Genomic DNA, 19,315 nt, shown 5'->3' on the forward strand with positions numbered 1-19,315 from the left:
GAACAGATTTCAAACTCTGAGGAGACTAAAAGCAGATTGTCTCCAGATGAAGCCCCAAAGGGTAATATAACCTGGTCCCCACAAGCAAGGCTCTCCTAGAAGAAATTTCAAAAAGATCTTAAAAGAGAGCTAAAAGAAAAAAATGGGGAAAGGAAAGGAAAACTTGGAAAGAGGGTTTGGAAAAAGCATATAATTCATTAAAAGATAAATTGGAAAAAGAAAACAACTCCCTGAAAAACAGAATATATGAACTGGAAAAGGTAAAGAACTCCCAGGAAAACAGAATTTGTGAACTGGAAAAAGAAAATAACTTCTTAAAAAAATTTTGTGAAATGGAAAAAAATTCCATAGAACAAAACAACTCATTTAAAAACTCAATTGGACAAATATAAAAAGAAGTAAAAGTAAATTAAGAAAATAATTCATTAAAAAACAGAACTGAATAAATGGAAATGAATGACTAGATGAGACATCAAGAATCAGTCAAGCAAAACCAAAAATATGAAAAAATAGAAAAAAAAAAGTTAAATATCTACTTGGGAAAACAACAAACCTGGAAAATAGATCTAGGAGAGATAATTTAAGGATTATTGGACTCCCGGGAAATCATGATGAAAAAAAAAAGAAGCTAGGCACAGTTTTTCAGGAAATCATCAAAGAGAACTGCCCAGATGTCATAGAATCAGAAAGTAAAATAGCCAATGAAAGAATTCATTGAACACCTCCTGAAAGAGACCCCAAAATTAAAACTGCAAGAAATACTGTGGCTAAATTTCAGAACTATCATACCAAGGAAAAAAATATTACAGCCAGGAAAAAAACCAAATACTGAGGAGCCACAATAAGGATTACTCAAGATCTAGCAGTTTCCACCTTAAAGGAACAAAGGGCCTAGAATCTAATATTCCAAAATGCAAAGGAATTTGGAAAGCAGCCGAGAGTAAACTACCCCATTAAACTGAGCATTTTCTTCCAGGGAAGAAGATGGGCATTCAGTGAAACAGGTGAATTCCATTTATTTCTGGTGGGAAAAAAAAAAAAAAAAAGAGCTAAACAAAAATTTTTACCTCCAAATATAGGACTCAAGAAGCATAAAAAGGTAAAAACTCTTGAGAACTGTATTTCTGTTATAAGTATGCATAGAGACTGCATGCATAATTTGGATATATAAAAAGGAACTAGAGGTGGAAAGGGGATTGTACCAGAAAAAGGGAAAAGTGGAGGTAAAAAGAGGGAAATCACATCCCACAAAGAGGCAAAGGAAACCTTTTGTATCTGAGGAAAAGAAGGGGGATGAACATTGTGTGAACCTTACTCTCATCAGACTTGGCTCAAAGAGAAAATATTAGACTTTTTGGTTTACAGAGAAACTTCTCACCTTGTTGAAAAGTGGGAGGGAAAAAGCAAAAAAGGAAGGAGTAGGGTAAATAGAAAGGAATACAGAAATAGTAGGGGAAAGATATAAGAAAGAGGGAGCAGCTCTAAGGGGGAGGACTACTTGAGGCAAATGGTGCCCATAAGTTAAATACTGGGGAGGAGGATAAGGGGAAAAAAAAGAGAAAAGTATAATCTGGGGATAATAAGATGGCAGGAAATACAGAATTATCAGTTTTAACCATAAATGTGAATGTGGTGAACTCTCCCATAAGTAGAGGTGTATAGCAGACTGGATTAAAAGCCAGAATTCTACAATACGTTGTTTACTGGAAACACATTTAAAGCAGGGTGATACATACAGAGTAAAGGCTGGAGCAGAATCTATTATGCTTCAGGTAAAGTAAAAAAAAAAAAAAAAAAAAAAAAGCAGGGGTAGCCATCCTGATCTCAGATCAAGCAAAAGCAAAAATTGATCTAATTAAAAGAAATAAGGAAGGAAACTATATTTTGCTAAAGGGTAGCATAGCCATATCAATACTAAACATATATGCACCAAGTGGTATAGCATCTAGATTCCTAAAGGAGAAGTTAAGAGAGCTGCAAGAAGAAATAGACAGCAAAACTATAATAGTGGGAAATCTCAACCTTGCACTCTCAGAACTAGATAAATCAAACCATAAAATAAGAAGTTAAGGAGATAAAAAGAATACTAGAAAAGTTAAGTATGATAAATCTTTGGAGAAAACTGAATGGAGACAGAAAGGAGTATACTTCTTGGTAGTTCATGGAACCTATACAAAAATTGACCATAATATTAGGACATAAAGACCTCAAAATCTATTGCAGAAAGGCAGAAATAGTAAATGCATTCTTTTCAGATCATAATGCAATTAAAAAAAAAAAAAAAAAACTACATTCAATAAAAAGCCAGGGGAAAATAGACCAAAAAGTAGTTGGAAACTAAATAATCTCATCCTAAAGAGTGAAGCAGCAAATCATAAGACACAATAATTCCATCCAAAAGAATGACAATAATGAGACAACATACCAGAATTTGTGGAATGCAGCCAAAGTGGTAATAAGGGGAAATTTTATATCTCTTGTGGCTTACTTGCATAAAATAAGAGAAAGAGAAGATCAATAAATTGGACTTGCAACTAAAAAAGCTAGAATGAGAGCAAATTAAAAACCCCCAATCAAATACTAAACTTGAAATTTCTAAAAATGAGAGATTAATAAAATTGAAAGTAAAAAAACCAACAACTATTGAATTAATAAAACTAAGAGTTGGTTTTATGAAAAAAACCCAACAAAATAGATAAACCTTTGGTAAATTTGATTAGAAAAAGGAAAGAGGAAAATCAAATTGTAAGTCTTAAAAATGAAAAGGGAGAAATTTCCACTAGAGCAATAATCAGTAGTTATTTCGCCCAACTTTATGCCAATAAATTTGATAACCTAAGTGAAATGGATGACTACCTCCAAAAATATAGGTTGCTCAGATTAACAGAGGAGGAAGTAAATTGCTTAAATAGTCCCATTTCAGAAAAAGAAATAGAACAAGCTATTAATCAACTCCATAAGAAAAAATCCCCAGGATCAGATGGATTTACATGTGAATTCTACCAAACATTTAAAAGAACAATTAACCCCAATACTATATAAACTATTTGAAAAAAAGGGAATGAAGGAGTCCTACCAAATTCCTTTTACGACAAAGACATGGTTCTAATAGCTAAACCAAGTAGAATGAAAACAGAGAAAGAAAATTATAGACCAATCTCCCTAATGAATATTGATACAAAAATCTTAAATATATTATTAGCAATAAGATTACAGAAAATCATCCCCGGGATAATACACCATGACCAAGTAGGATTTATACCAGGAATGCAGAGCTGCTTCAATATTAGGAAAACTATTAGCATAATCGCCTATATCAATAACCAAATTAACAAAAACCATATGATCATCTCAATAGATGCAGAAAAAGGATTTGACAAAATCCAACATCCATTCCTACTAAAAACACTTGAGAGTATATGAATAAATGGACTATTCCTTAAAATAATCAGGAGCATATATTTAAAACCATTAGTAAGTATCATATGTAATGGGGATAAACTGGAACCATTCCCAATAAGATCAGGAGTATAATAAGGTTGCCCACTATCACCACTACCATTCAGTATTATATTAGAAATGCTGGCTTTGACAATGAGATGAAAAAGAGATTAAACAAATTAGAGTAGGTAATGAGGAAACCAAATTATCGCTCTTTGCAGATGCTATGATGGTATACTTAGAGAACCTCAGAGAATCTATTAAAAAGCTATTAGAAATAATCCACAACTTTAGCAAAGTTGCAGGATACAAAATAAATCCACATAAATCAGTATTTTTATTCATTACTAACAAAATCCAATAGCAAGAGATACAAAGAGAAATTCTATTTAAAATAACTGCTGATAGTATAAAATATTTGGGAATCTATCTGCCAAGGGAAAGTCAGGAACTATGAGCAAAACTACAAAATACTTTCCACACAAATAAAGTCAGATCTAAACTATTGGAAAAATATTAAGTGCTCCTGGATATATCGAGTGAATATAATAAAGATGACAATACTACCTAAACTAATTATTTATTTAGTGCTATACCAATCAAACTCCTAAGAAACTATTTTACTGACCTAGAAAAAATAACAAAATTCATCTGGAAGAACAAAATTGATCAAGAATTTCAAGGGAACTAATTAAAAATCAAATGCAGATGGCCTAGCTGTACCAGATGTAAAACTATATTATAAAGCAGAGGTCATCAAAACCATTTGGTACTGGTTAAGAAATAGACTAGTTGATCAGTGGAATAGGCCAAATTATATAAGACAATAGGATAGTGTTCATAGGACAAAATAGTCAATAACTATAGCAATCTAGTGTTTGACAAATCCAAAGACCTTAGCTTTTGGGATAAGAACTCAGTATTTGACAAAAACTGATGGGAAAATTGGAAACTAATGTGGCAGAAACTAGGCATTAATCTATACTTAAAACCGTATACCAAGATAAGGTCAAAATGGGTTCATGATCTAGACATAAAGAATGTGATTATAAATTAAAAGAACATAGGATAGTTTACCTCTCAGACCTGTGGAGAAGGAAGGAATTTGTTACCAAAAAAGAACTAGAGGTCATTATTCATCACAAAATAGAAAATTTTGATTATATTAAAGTTAAAAAGGTTTTATACAAATAAAACTAATGCAAACAAGATTAGAAGGAAAGTAGTAAACTGGGAAAACATTTTAAGATTCAAAGGTTCTGATAAAGACCCCATTTCCAAAATAGAGAATTGACTCAAATTTATAAGAAATCAAGCCATTCTCCAGTTGATAAATAGTCGAAAGATATGAACAGACGATTTTCAGATGAAGAAATTGAAACTTTCTAGTCATATGAAAAGGCGCTCCAAATCATCATTGATCAGAGAAATGCAAATTAAGACAATGCTGAGATACCACTACACAACTCTCAGATTGACTAAGATAACAGGAAAAGATAAATGATGAATGTTGGAGGAGATGTGAGAAAACTGACACTGATACATTATTGATGGAATTGTGAATGAATCCAACCATTCTGGAGAGCAATTTAGAACTATGCTCAAAAAGTTATAAAACTGTATTCACCCTTTGATCCAGCAGTGTTTCTACTAGGCTTGTATCCCAGAGATCTTAAAGAAGGGAAAAGAACCCACGTGTGCAAAAATGTTTGTGGCAACCATTTTTGTAGTGGCTAGAAATTGGAAATTGAATGGATGCCCATCAATTGGAGAATGACTGAATAAATTGTGGTATATGAATGTAATGAAATATTATTGTTCTATAAGAAATGACCAGCAGGATGATTTCAGAGAGGCTTGGAGAGACTTACATGAATTGATGCTAGTGAAATGAGCAGAACCAGGAGATACTTGGCAACAAGATTATGTGATAATCAATTCTGATGGATGTGGCTCTCTTTAACAAATCAATTTTAATTCAAATCAATTTTAATAATAACAAATCAAATCAGTTTAATAACAAATGAGATTTAATTCAAATCGGTTCCAATTGTTCAGTAATAAAGAGAATCAGTTACACCCAGAGAGAGAACTATGGGAAATTAGTGTGGACCATAACATAGCATTTCCACTCTTTCTGTTGTTGTTTGCTTGCATTTTTGTTTTCCTTCTCAGGTTTGTTTGTTTGTTTGTTTGTTTGTTTGTTTTTACTTTCTATATCCAATTTTTCTTGTGTAGCAGATAATTGTATAAATATATATACATATATTGGATTTAACATATACTGTAACATATTTAACGTGTATTAGACTACCTGCCATCTAGGGGAGAGAGTTGGGGGAAGAAGGGGAAAAGTTGGAACAGAAGGTTTTTGCAAGGGTCAGTGTTGAAAAAAAAAATTTTTTTGGATTCTATTTTTTTTATTATTATGGCTTTTTATTTACCAGATATATGCATGGGTAATTTTACAGCATTGACAATTGTCAAATCTTTTGTTCCAATTTTTCCCCTCCTTCCACCTATCCCCTCCTTCAAATGGCAGGTTGACCAATACATGTTAAATATGTTAAAGTATAAATTAAATACAATATATGTATACATGTCCAAACAGTTATTTTGCTGTACAAAAAGAATCAGATTTTGAAATAGAGTACAATTAGCCTGTGAAGGAAATAAAAAATGCAGGTGGACAAAAATAGAATTGATCATCACATATATAATGTATGTAATGATCCCTGGTCCTGCTCATTTCACTCAGTATCAGTTCATATAAATCTCTCCAGGCCTTTCTGAAATCATCCTGCTGGACATTTCTTACAGAACAATAATATTCCATAATATTCATATGCCACAATTTATTCAGCCATTCTCCAATTGATGGGCATCCATTCAGTTTCCAGTTTCTGGCCACTACAAAGAGGGCTGCCACAAACATTCTTGCACATACAGGTCCCTTTCCCTTCTTTAAAATTTCTTTGGGATATAAGCCCAGTAGTACAGTGTTGAAAAATTACCCATGCATATGTTTTGTAAATAAAAATGTATAATTAAAAAAATAAATAAAGTAGCATCAGTCCCTCCCAAACATAGTATTTAGTGTTCCAATTTTCTGGATGAGCTTTCCAAACTTTGTACCACTATAGGTAAAATTACCAGTAGTCTTTTTAGTTGTATGTATAGTGTAGAATTGTTAGAGTTATATTAGGATCTCCCAGAATCTCTATACATCCTTCTGCATTATAAACATTTTTTTTATGGTATTCTGATTACAGATAAGGGAAGTTATAGAACTGTGCTACCAGGTCCATTGAAAATTCACATTATCTTGATGAAATTGAAACTATTTCCACTCATATGAAAGAGTGTTCCAAATCACTACTGATCAGAGAAATGCAAATTAAGACAACTCTGAGATACCACTACACACCTGTCAGATTGGCTAAAATGACAGGAACAAATAATGATGAATGTTGGAGGGGATGTGGGAAAACTGGGACACTGATACATTGTTGGTGGAGTTGTGAAAGAATCCAGCCATTCTGGAGAGCAATTTGGAACTATGCCCAAAAAGTTGTCAAACTGTGCATACCCTTTGACCCAGCATTGCTGTTATTGGGATTATATCCCAAAGAAATACTAAAGAGTGGAAAGGGACCTGTATGTGCCAAAATGTTTGTGGCAGCTCTTTTTGTTGTAGCTAGAAACTGGAAGTTGAATGGATGTCCATCAATTGGAGAATGGTTGGGTAAATTGTGGTATATGAAGGTTATGGAATATTATTGCTCTGTAAGAAATGACCAGCAGGAGGAATACAGAGAGGCTTGGAGAGACTTAAATCAACTGTTGCTGAGTGAAATGAGCAGAACCAGAAGATCACTATACACTTCAACAACAATACTGTATGAGGATGTATTCTGATGGAAGTGGAAATCTTCAACATAAAGAAGATCCAACTCACTTCCAGTTGATCAATGATGGACAGAAATAACTACACCCAGAGAAGGAACACTGGGAAGCGAATGTAAATTGTTAGCACTACTGTCTATCTACCCCAGGTTACTTATACCTTCGGAAGCTAATAATTAATGTGCAACAAGAAAATGGTATTTACACACATATATTGTATCTAGGTTATATTGTAACACATGTAAAATGTATGGGATTACCTGCCATCGGGGGGAGGGAGTGGAGGGAGGGAGGGGATAATTTGGAAAAATGAATAAAAAAAAAAAAAAAGAAAGTTCATATTATCTTATGTCATTTGGGTGTTCAGTACTATATTGGCAGTCTTTTTAATTCTCCCTGTTTGTTTCATACTTTCCACGAGGCTTTCCAAACTTTTATCATTTTTCTCAGATTTTGTATAGGATCCACTCCTACTCCAGCCCTGCTTCCTTTAATAGATATCCTCATTTCTTAATTAGAAAATTGAGTCTTTTTTTTTTTTTTTATCTTTACCTATCTTAATTTGTGTATTACCTATCTTACCTATTCCATATCTCAGAACTCTTTATCATTACCCATTCTAGTCTAGGAAAGAAGCATTACCACACTACTTCTTACCAAGACCAACCCTCTCCTTGTGCTTATGATTCTGTCTTTTTTCTTCAGGGATCTTATCTCATCAATCTTTTTATCTTTCTCATATTCAGTCTCATCCTATCCATATTTTCCTTTCCTGTTCTTAAAAACATGTTAATCCTCTTACCTCTCTCTTAAATACCAATTTCCTAGAAAGTAATTTCATCTTCATTCATTCAATTCTCTGGGCAAGTTGATTTTTAGCCTCACTACATGACTAAAACTGCTTTTTCTAAGGTTATGAGCCATCTCAACTCTTCAGTATAGTGATCTTTTTTCAGGCCTCTTTTTTTTTTTTTTTAAATTGATATCTCTGCGGCTGTTGATCATCCTTTCCTCTTCAATATTCTCTATTCTCTTGGCTTCTGTGCCACAGCTTTCTGACTATTTTCTGTCTATTGCCCTTGTATCACCCAGTACTTTTAGCATAGTAGCTTGTACATTCTGAGTAGTTAATGTTCAATTGAATTGAGTTCTCACAAAACATATAAAGAGATTCTTAAGCAGTTGGGTTCTGTAAATCACAGAACTTAAGTTATAATAGCATTGTATAATTTGGATAATCATTTAAAATAATTCATTAGGTAAAATAATTTTAAGTGTATAAGAATGCAGAATCAAAGAGTGAATTTTACTATGTCAGAATTGTCTGGATAGGAAAAGTGCCATTTTAGTTCATAAACTAAATTTAACTTTTCTAAGAAATATACTGGAATCAAATAAAATAATCATACATGTAATTTTTCTGTATTTTTTTCTCCTTAGTAATCCCATTGAATCCAGAAAGTCTGATTACACTAGGAAAAGAAGAGGTAAATTCTTTAGTTACTTTGTAATATAACTCCATTTAATTTAGAAGTTAAAAGTTTATTAATACAAGACACCCCAGATTAATGTAAATTAAAATCCTTATTTACCCCTTAAATTTTACATGGCCTTTTTTTGTTTGTTTGATATAAATCTTGTATTAAATAGAATGCATTATTTTCTTTAATTGAAAGTAGTTTTTATGTCAGCCAAGTTTATGGGTTATAAAATCCTTTGCCTAAGGTAAATGAGCAGACTTGGTTCTATAAACAATACTGTCCATATTAAAATAAAATTAAATAAATTTTAGTTCACTTCAAGTTTGAGATAAATGTAAAAAGCTAGAGAGACAAAGGGATGTTTTATTCTCTTTTACAAAAGAAAGGTATTTACCTGAAATAACTAAAAAGATTTTTTTCATTTTAAATGTATTTTAAAATCATTATCTTAATTATTTAAAGATTTACTATAATAAGCAACAAAAGAGGATTTTATATAAACTTTGTTATATACAGATTTTTAAAATGTATTAAATTTAAAATAATTGCCCTCTTTTGTACCCTTTTCTAGACTTCTTTTTTGTTTCCTTCTATGTATATTTAAATGTTAGCATCTCTAGCATTACCCACTCATTCGTCTCCCTGACAAATATAATAAAGCAAAACAAGTCAATGCATTGTTAATGACAGAAAATCTATGCTTAATTTTGCATTTCTAATTATTGGAAGTGCTTTTGAAGACACATAGCGTAAGTGGGAGATTAGATTCTTTCTATTGTTATATAGAGGGAAGCAAAAGAACAAGTAAAGTCAAGAAATATTAAGGCTTTTTTTTTATTAGTTGGGAATAAATAGAGAAGGATATTGTAGAGGAGAAAAATCCCTGCTATATGGTGCTGAACTTATCTAGAGCTCTGAAGCTGTCTACATTACTTGGAAGATTTCTTGTCTCTAAGATAACAGAAATGGGAAGAATTATAAAGGAATATTGTCATCAGAAATAATATTCAGACCTAGAATTAGTTAATGATAGTTAAAGGAGTCATAAGATATAGATTTACATCAATTAAGTATGAAATACCTGCTATATATGTCAAGCTCCTAAATTATATGTATGTAGGTGTTTTGTTTTCTTTAAAAATTTATTTCTAGAAGCTATTTTTTAAATATAGTTTTCAGCAATACTTTTCTTTTTTAATGAAGAGTTCTATTAGTATATTTCTATCTTGAAGGCATCTTTCTTTCTATCTCAAATAAGCCTACTTAGAATGTAAGTAGGGAATAGTGGCCACTTTGATGTACCTTTGGTCTGAAGACACCTGAGTTAAAATCTAATACTTGACTGTATGTTGATATAAACAAGCAACTTAATTCTTTAAATTTCCATGCAAGTCAACAAGCATTTATTAAAAATTTATCATATACATTTTGCTAAGGATAGAAAAAACAAACAAAAAATAAATAGACCCTGACCTCAGAATGCTTACATTCTACTGAGGTTTACAACTTGTACTCAAATAAGTATAGCAGAAGGGAAATCAAAAAGGAGAAGGAGGAGAATCAGTGAAGGCTTTGTTGTGGAGGTGACACATGAATTGAACTTTCCAGAAGAGAGATTCAAAAAGATAAAGATAAAGAAGCTTGTGCTTGGAACCTGCAGGAGATGGACTTTCAGGGTATGACTGCTGGTCCATTTTGAACAGAACATTGAAAGGTGTAAGTCATAAGGGAATATAAAGAAATTATAAGACTGGAAAGCTTAGTACAAATCAAACTATGGTGGTAGGCCTCAAATACCAGAACCCAAAAGTTTGTATTTTTTTCCTATAGGGAATCAAGGAAACTTTTTATGCAGGAGAAAGAAATGGTCAGTAGTTGAAGCAGAAAAGGAGTTTTACAGGCATGGGGTATAATCAGAGAAAATATGGGGACAAAAGAGATGGAATTCCTTTTGTTTCAGGTATAGCCAGTAGATCAAGTGTAAGAAGATTGCAAAGATAGTAGGGGACTAGGTGATGGAGGGCTTTGAACATCAAATAATAGCATTTGTAATTTTGTAGTTGATCCTACAAATGATAGGGAGTCACTGGAATTTACTGGGGCGGGAATGACATGGTCAGATCTATACTTTAGAAAATTACTGGTGACTGAATGGAGGATAGATTGGAGTAGAGAGAGACTTGAGACAGAGACTAGCTGTGGTATGAAGTGTGGTGGAATAGAGAACATAGGTGATATATTGGTGATAGAGGAGAGAAAGGAATATATCTGAGAGAAGGTACAATTTAGAGGCTTTGGCAACCACTTGGATTGAGAGAAAGTGAGGAATCCAGTATGATTTCTAGATTGTGAGTTTGAAAGGACTGGGAAGATGTGTTGCCCTCTACAGTAATAGGAAAAGTAATGAAAGATGATGAGTTCTGTTTTGATAACCTCTCACTAGCTTCATGACTAGTCCACTTACTTTTCTAGTCATATACCTATCAGGTGACATCTTTTACCCTTCTTCCTTTGTATACTTCTGTATTATAGATAGGCATTTCCATTAAGCTTTATCATTGCCTTTTGGATGGTCTGTAACTTTTATTCTTTGAAGAATATTTTATTCTATCACTCATAGTCATATTGCATTACTTAAAAATTTAAAAAAATTTTTCCCAGTTACATATAAGACAACTTTTTTTTTGGTGATTCATGTACTTTCATTTTCTATATATTTTCATATGAATCATGTTGGGAGAGAAAAACCAGAACAAAAGAAGGGGGAAAAAAAAGTCAACATAACATGTGTTGATTTGGTCTCCATAGGTCTTTCACTGGATGCAAATGGTGTTTTTCCATCCAAAGTTTATTGGGATTGCCTTGGATTGCAGAATCTCTGAGTAGAACCAAGTCTGTTGTTGTTGATCATTGCCATTCTTATTGTTGCTGTGTACAATGTTTCCCTGGTTCTGCTTGTTTTCACTCAGCATCAGTTAATGTAAATCTTTCTAGGCCTTTCTTAAATCAGCCTTTTCATTTTTATAGAAATATTCTATTACTTATGCATAATTCATTCAGTCATTCCCCCCAATTGAAAAGCATCTATTCATTTTCCTGTTCTTTGCCACCATAAAAAGAGTTGCTACAAACACTTTTGCACATGTAGGTCCTTTTTGCTCTATTATGATATCTTTGGGTTACAGATCCCATACTGCATTACTTGAAGAATTGTTATGTTAAGAAGATGAACCTTGTTTTCAAGTGCAAGTTTCCAAAAGGCAGTTCAGTTCAATAACTTTATTCTGTAATGAATAATATCAAATTGATAATGCTTAGTGTGTTGAATTGTTTTTCTTAACTGTTCTTTGTTACATGAGAGGTTTCTTTTGGGTGAACTTAGGGGAGTCATTGAGAAGTAACTGAAATGTTCAAAAAATGCATCAGTTTTAAAGTGTTTAAAAAACTGCATTAAATAAAAATGAGTATATAAAAGATAATTCCAAAGAGTATTAAAAGAATATTAATAGTTTAATAACATAAACATTCTTATGGATTTTTTATATTGTAGTTGCAAAAATTACATCATAATCTTGAAATGTTACTGTCCACGGTTCAATCAAAGAATCAGAAACTACAGGAAGACTTAAGAAGGTACATATATTGTGCATGCATTGTGACATTAATAGTAATTATACATACCATATTGTAGATGCATTTTGATATTAATAACAATTGAAATAAGAATATACCTGATCTTTTTTTCTAAATACTATTTTCTTTGAAGAGAACAAGAATGGTTGAATGAGCAAGAAGAGCTAGGAGCATCTCTCAGTGAAATGTGTAAAGAACTAAAAAATCAAGTGATACCAGTTTCTGAGAAAAGGTATTTATACAAAGCTGGTAGATATGATAAGTGTGATAGTGTTGTAAACTTGTTTGTATTGGGAGATTGTGTCAAGAGTTATCAAGTTAGTCTTGATTCCTGCCACTGAATATTTTTAAATTATTTGGTAAATTGATTTTAGAATTTGTTATTATATTGGGGATATTCTTTTTATCTAGATATTGGGCTAGGACTAATTAAATATGTAGCATTCTACCATGTTCTTAGAAATTGTGCTTTACCATCTTATTTGTTCTCTTAATATTTATTAGAACTTTTCTGGAAATGAAAACTAAAATGACTAAAATAAAAAGACATAAAGAGAAACTCTTGACCTCTCTGGGTGAAATTCTAGACAAGCATTTTCCTCTCCCTGAAGAAAATGGAAGTAAGAAGAGAAAAGTAAGTTTTTATTGGGATTTTTCTTTTAAGAAATCATTTATCAAATGCCTAATTAGTACATCACTAACTTATTTTCCCTTCCAGTTTCGATCCTCTTTTATATTTCTTTGCCTCCTTCCTTTTCCTTTCCCATAAATTCCTGTAGACATTATACAATAGAAATGGAAAGATAATCTTTCCCCAACTGTTTTTATTACCTGTTGACTTACAGTATCATAACTGATAATTCAGGCTTTCATTTGGCATCATTACTGGAATTAATTTATGAAGTGATTGCAATGTTTTAGTTCTGTGCAAGAGATACAAAGATAGGCAAAAATATGGTCCCTTCCCTCAAAGAGCTCATATCCTTATGAAGGAGACAATATTCAAATAACTATAAATACAAACAAGATATATATACAGTAAACGGAAGATTATCTCAAAGAAAAGACACTAGCAACCAATAGATAAGGACCTGGAAAGGCCCTTTATGAAAAATGAAATTTGAACTGAATTGTGAAAGAAGCAAGGAGGTGAAAGAATTAGAGCTTTCCTCATATAAGGAACAACTGATACAAATGCAAAGAGATGGATGAGAGAATGTTTTGTAAGGAGCATTAGGTAGGCTACTATAGCTGGATCATAAAGTACAAAGTAGTAGAAGACTAGAAAAGTAGGAAGGGCACAGGTTGGAAAAAGCTTTAAATGCCAAACGTGGTTTTATATTTGACTCTGAAAGTAATGAGCAATTACTAAAGTTGGGGGAAAAGATAGGAGGTGATGATGGGGATGGGGACAGGAAGATAGGACATGGTCAGTTGAGTAGAAAATAGATTCGAGTGGGAGAGACTTGAGATGGGAAGATATATTAGAAGATTGAGGATTTTAGTGGGGTATTTTTGCAGCAAAGGCATTATCTGATGCAAACCTGTAAGCATAATGCCTGTAGCATAACCTGTAGAGAAAAAGGGTACACATGAGAAAGGTTGTGAAAGTATAAATGACAAGATTTGAGTGAAGTGGAGTGTGACTCCAAAGTTGCAAGCTTGGAATTCTTGGAGGAGGAAGATGTTCTTTACAGTATTAGGAAAGATGGGAAGAAAAGACAGTTTGTGAGGGGAAGATAAGAAGTTTTGTTTTGGACATGTATTTGAGATGCTTATGGGCAATTGGTAATGTGACATTGGAACTCAACAGGGAGATTAGGACTAGACATAAGAACTTAAATACTTCCTCTCTTCTTTAGGCCTCTAATCTACTTCTTAACTTCATCTTCCATTTTAATTCTCCACTGATTTCTTCCCTCTCATCCTAATCTTCCTTAAATTCCCATAATTCTACTTAATCACAGCCTTCCCAGAAGTAAGTTCCTTTCTATATTTAGTAGTTTACTACTACCATTTAAACTGTTACAAATACATACCAGTGTTAGAATTTGACCATATACTGACTCCATTCATTCACTTTTTATGAAATCTTATCACCAAATCTCAGGGATAAATTACTTATGAACTCTTGTTCCATTGTTATGTCATGATCCTTTCCTATATCAGAATATACTAACTGAATTTTGTCTTGCCCTATTGTACTTATTTTTTGTGAATATGATCAGTTCACTAAATAACATTGTTACTTTTGTAAAAATGTGTGCTTTGTGTTGGTATTCCTAATTTTTTGGTTTTAAAATCCCATTTCTATTTTGGTGTTAAATATGAAAGATATCTTCACAGTTCTTTAAAATGATTAAATTGTTGAAACTTTGTAATCTGAATGATCATATCATGACAACTCTGAAATATCATTTTGAAAAAATGTTTAACATATGTATTCAGTGGTAATCCTTTTAGAAAGTATATTTATAGAACTTTTTATTAATTTTCTTTTTCAAATATTCCTTTTCCAAATATTCTTTCCACCCCTTAGAGAGAATGTCAGCCAAATGCACAGCTAATTACAATACATGAAATTTTAGAGGTAAGTATTTCATGAATTTAACAGCTTTGTTATTATATAACACTTAATCTTACTGTTTTTTAATCTTATTTTAAAAATGATTTTCAACAAAAATTAATTTGCTATTAAAATCAATTGATGTGTTTAAGCTCCCAATTGTTGATAGAGAGGAGAAATTTTAATAATTGTACTAATCTATGCTTTGGAAAACATATTTTTCTGAGGCATTATCTCCTGTAGGCTAGAAGATCATCAATGACAGTCCTAATCCCAATCTTTATTGGCATGGAAGCTTTGATTGCCATTTCAAAACTGGGGAGGCTGAATAGCCTATTGGCCTCTTCCCTACTTTCCCATTCTCAGGGTCTCACTGTATTGTGACATACTTAGTGGAATCAATCACTCACTTTAAACCCCATTGCATTTTAGACCTGCTGAGATAAAAGTGTGATACCACTCAAACTTTTTTTTTTTTTTTTTCCCCCTGAGGCTGGGGTTAAGTGACTTGCCCAGGGTCACACAGCTAGGAAGTGTTAAGTGCCTGAGAGGAGATTTGAACTTGGGTCCTCCTGAATTCAAGACTGGTGCTCTATCCACTGCGCCACCTAGCTGCCCCTAGTCTCAACCTCTTAATTGGAAAATCTGTACATGTGCCAATACATACTGCATATTCTATTTCTCATTATTTAAGATATTTGACATAATCTTTCCTAAATATATGTAGCTGAACTTCAACCCCAAATTTGTTTTTTTACTTTGTGTGTTATGTATAATTGAAAATAATATAAAATCAAAATTTTTCAATTTTTGAAAAATGAATAAAATTAAGATTTAGAGTCTATATTGTACTCTTTAATTAAAAAAGATGTAAAAGTAATACATTCTAATATGATACTTTAACAAAATAACATTTACTTCGGATTTACATGGTGAAACACTATACAGATTGGGTTTTGGTTTTGGATATGGGATTATTTTGGGGGGTTGGAGTTGCCAGTTCCCTCAAAGATAAATTTAGGATTGTGAATTCTTGCCACAAATTGGCAAGAATTCATACAGGAAAAAAAAAATAAGTAAAACCAGACTCTGGCTGTCTGTCTGTCTCTTGCTCTTTTATGATGCAACAGCTGAGGAATTATAACTTTCTCATGTTAAGATTTTAGTTTCCTGGTCATGCTGACAATATTAAGCTTTCTTTTCTTTTTCTTTATAAAAACTAGTTTTCAGCATTTACTCTTATGAGATTTTGATTTTCCTTTTTTCCCCGCTCCCCTTTCAAGACATTGATCAATTTGATATAGGTTATACATGTAACAATTATTTTAAACATATTTCCACATTAGTCATGTGAAAGAAAAATCATAGAAAAGGGAAAAACCATAAGAAAGAAAAAACAACAGAGTAAAAATAATATGTATCAATCTGCATTCAGACTCCATAGTCCATTCTTTGGATATAGATATCATTTTCCTTATGAATTTTTGGAATTGTCCTGTACCATTATAAAGTAGAGGCCAAATTTATGCTTTATGTAGAGCCCAAAGATAATTTTGTATACTTAATGGTATTATCTTGATATGACCCTTAACAAACTGAACAAAAATTAAAAACAAAATGTACAATCCATAAAGGATGTATATAAAAATACTCGTGTTGGTAAGTTTAGACAATTTGTATGATTATAGATTAACTGGAAAATAAATCCAAGGATCAAATGTTTGAAAGTTCTATAAGTTTAAAATATAATTTTAGGAAATGAGAATGGAAACCTATTTCTATTGTTTTATAATTTTTAGTTTGGGTATTTTAATATAATTCATAAATAGAATAGCTCCTTTGAAAAGCAAAATATCTAAAAAAATTGTTTAAAGATGTTTTAAAGCCATAAACATATGTAGCTTCCCAAACGAAATAAAAAAAAAAAATTTCTCATTTTTGCTTTGATTTCTGTCCTTCCCTCATCCCTTCCCCCATCTCTTACCCAGAGGATAGTCAATTATATGTAACTTGGGATATATTTATATCTAAATACTGTTAATTGTAATGTTTACTATAACTAATAACTATATTGTTAATTATAAAAGTGGATTCTTTATATTCTAACAGATAACAAAATGTTGAATTAGAAGGGATCCCTGCCCTATTAGAAGTACATCCTACACACAGAGAAAATGGCAAAAATAAAACTTTTACTAATTGTTAAAATGAGTCTTTTAACTTTGTATTATTTACTACAAGCACTGCCCTAAGGTTGATTAGAACAACTTCTTTGAAAAATTTAAATGATTTTAATTTAATTTAATTTTTTAAAAATCAAGTACAAAATACTTTAAAATAGAGATTTCTATTAGTTCTGTGAAATGATGTATTTGGAAATCAAATTTGAGCATTCTTCACAACAGGTTCATCTTAGGAAACATTTTGAACTCTGACGTTGCTGATGACAAACTTTTGCTAGAAATTATGTTGTATCTATTTTAATTATATTTTGTATTTAATTTTTTATATGCATGTTTTTCTCTTCCCAAAGAATTCAAGTCCCTTGAAGAAAGTAGTTTATTGTTGTCTCTATCTTTTCAGTGCCAAGCAATGTGCATGGCACATAGTAAGTGCTTAACAAATGCTTGATGAGTGAAAGATTGAATTCAGATGTCTAATGAAGACAAGAGATAGCTATTTCAATGTTAAGACAATTATATTCTTAAATTATAGAAGGGATTTTACCCTGCAGGGGAGGAGGGAGTACCCATAATAAGGACATTTTAGGTCTTTTAAGCATTAAATAATATTGACTAGTGACTAAGAAGTGTTTACCTTGGAAAACTAAGAGTATTAAATACTATATGCACTTTTGTTTGGTATTTAATTTTAATAGTGTTTTGTTTTTTTTTACTGAATTTGACAGTGATTTCTTTGTTTGTAGGGATTGTACCTGAATTGTTATATTGGAATTCTTTAAACAGGATCACATCTATGCAAACTAGAAAGATGTTTCATGTATTAAAATAGTGGATTTTATTTATGATTTAAATACACAGAGAATTTGAAAAATTGAAGTGAATATGTTTAAAATCTACTTTAATTTAAAATTTAAATTTAATGCTATTAAAATAGCATATTTGATCTTTAAAAACAAAAATTTCTTTGAGCAAGAAAATTAGACTTATAGATCAGTATTCTTTGAAAGATATGAAATATTTATTTTTTAAGAGTTTTAAATCTTTCCCTAAATGTATTTTGGTTAATTTTTTCTTCTAGATCCTTATAAATGCTCTTCTTCATTCTCCACATGATCCATATGTAAAAATTAATGACTCCTTTTGGCCACCTTATATTGAGCTGCTGCTACGTACTGGAATTGTACTTAGACATCAAGATGATCCAAGCCAAATACGATTAGAAGCATTTCATCAGTAAAAATGATGTGTTTTCTTAGATTTGAAAGTTATAAATCTTGCCACCCAAGTATAATGGAAGCCCAGATATCCTATTGAATGGAAGAACATTGTTTTCACACCAAAATTTAATCTTTCATTTGTTGCTGATTTTCTAATTACGTATTCCTTTCTCATTTAGTAAGCATTGGGATGTTGTAAAAGGTTTTTATGGAACCTGTTCTTTAACATTTTGTTTCAAGCTTAATTTGGATGCTTTAGAGAATTCTATCGCAGATGATGAATTAGGCACTTTTGTTAGAAAAAGATGCTGAAATTGTGTTGGTGCCTTGGCCTAAAAGTTAATAGATTTTGAAAAAGTAAATTAAAATTATTTTCACATGTAACAAATATGTAGACTTATTGACAATTGGAATATAAAAGTTGGATAAAGTTGTTGTTAATGTATAAGAATTATATTTAAATGCTAAATTATATTATAATGGAAATTAAACTTTGTGATTGTCTTTATTGAAACTTTAGTCTATATAACTGATGAGAACTAGATAAGGAGTACCTAAATGAAATTAGATTTAATTGAGGTCTAGTGGCAGGTTTGGGATATGAGAAGTCAAATAGAGCTCCCCTGCAACCCCTTTGGATTTGGCGCAAAGATACAGAGTTAAATGAGGTCTAGTAGCTGCACAAGAGACTTCTGTAAAGGAATTTGCAGACCCGAAAACCTAGATTGATAAAAGAGGTTTATTGTGGGGTTTGGAAGTAAAGTTTAGTTTAGTAAAGCTGAGGGCAATGGAACTACAGCTCCGGTGGGCAGAAATCCTTGACATGACCGGCGTAAGGATGCCGTTTGGGATCTATGCAAAGAGTGGACTCCAGTTTAGCCCTTTTTA

The 19,315-nt window shown here is 31.8% G+C and overlaps 1 protein-coding gene across 3 annotated transcripts in view; it reads left to right on the forward strand.

Moving 5' to 3' along the window:
• CENPK (centromere protein K) overlaps positions 1–18,918 on the forward strand; it is a 37,670-nt gene extending 18,752 nt beyond the window's left edge. For 2 of the 3 annotated variants that reach the window (XM_074282403.1, XM_074282402.1), the window contains exons 5-10: positions 8,788–8,834; positions 12,379–12,461; positions 12,595–12,693; positions 12,966–13,095; positions 15,001–15,051; positions 18,289–18,918. In XM_074282403.1, the coding sequence (XP_074138504.1) occupies positions 8,788–8,834; positions 12,379–12,461; positions 12,595–12,693; positions 12,966–13,095; positions 15,001–15,051; positions 18,289–18,447 (569 nt within the window). In that variant the 3' untranslated portion in view covers positions 18,448–18,918. Of the gene's footprint in view, positions 1–8,787; positions 8,835–12,378; positions 12,462–12,594; positions 12,694–12,965; positions 13,096–15,000; positions 15,052–17,136; positions 17,236–18,288 lie in introns of those variants that run through there. The other variant, XM_074282404.1, reaches the window with a different exon arrangement.
• Positions 18,919–19,315: the final 397 nt, after the last annotated feature.

This window comes from Sminthopsis crassicaudata, chromosome 1 (genome assembly GCF_048593235.1).
Source record: "Sminthopsis crassicaudata isolate SCR6 chromosome 1, ASM4859323v1, whole genome shotgun sequence".
Classification (NCBI taxonomy): Eukaryota; Metazoa; Chordata; class Mammalia; order Dasyuromorphia; family Dasyuridae; genus Sminthopsis; species Sminthopsis crassicaudata.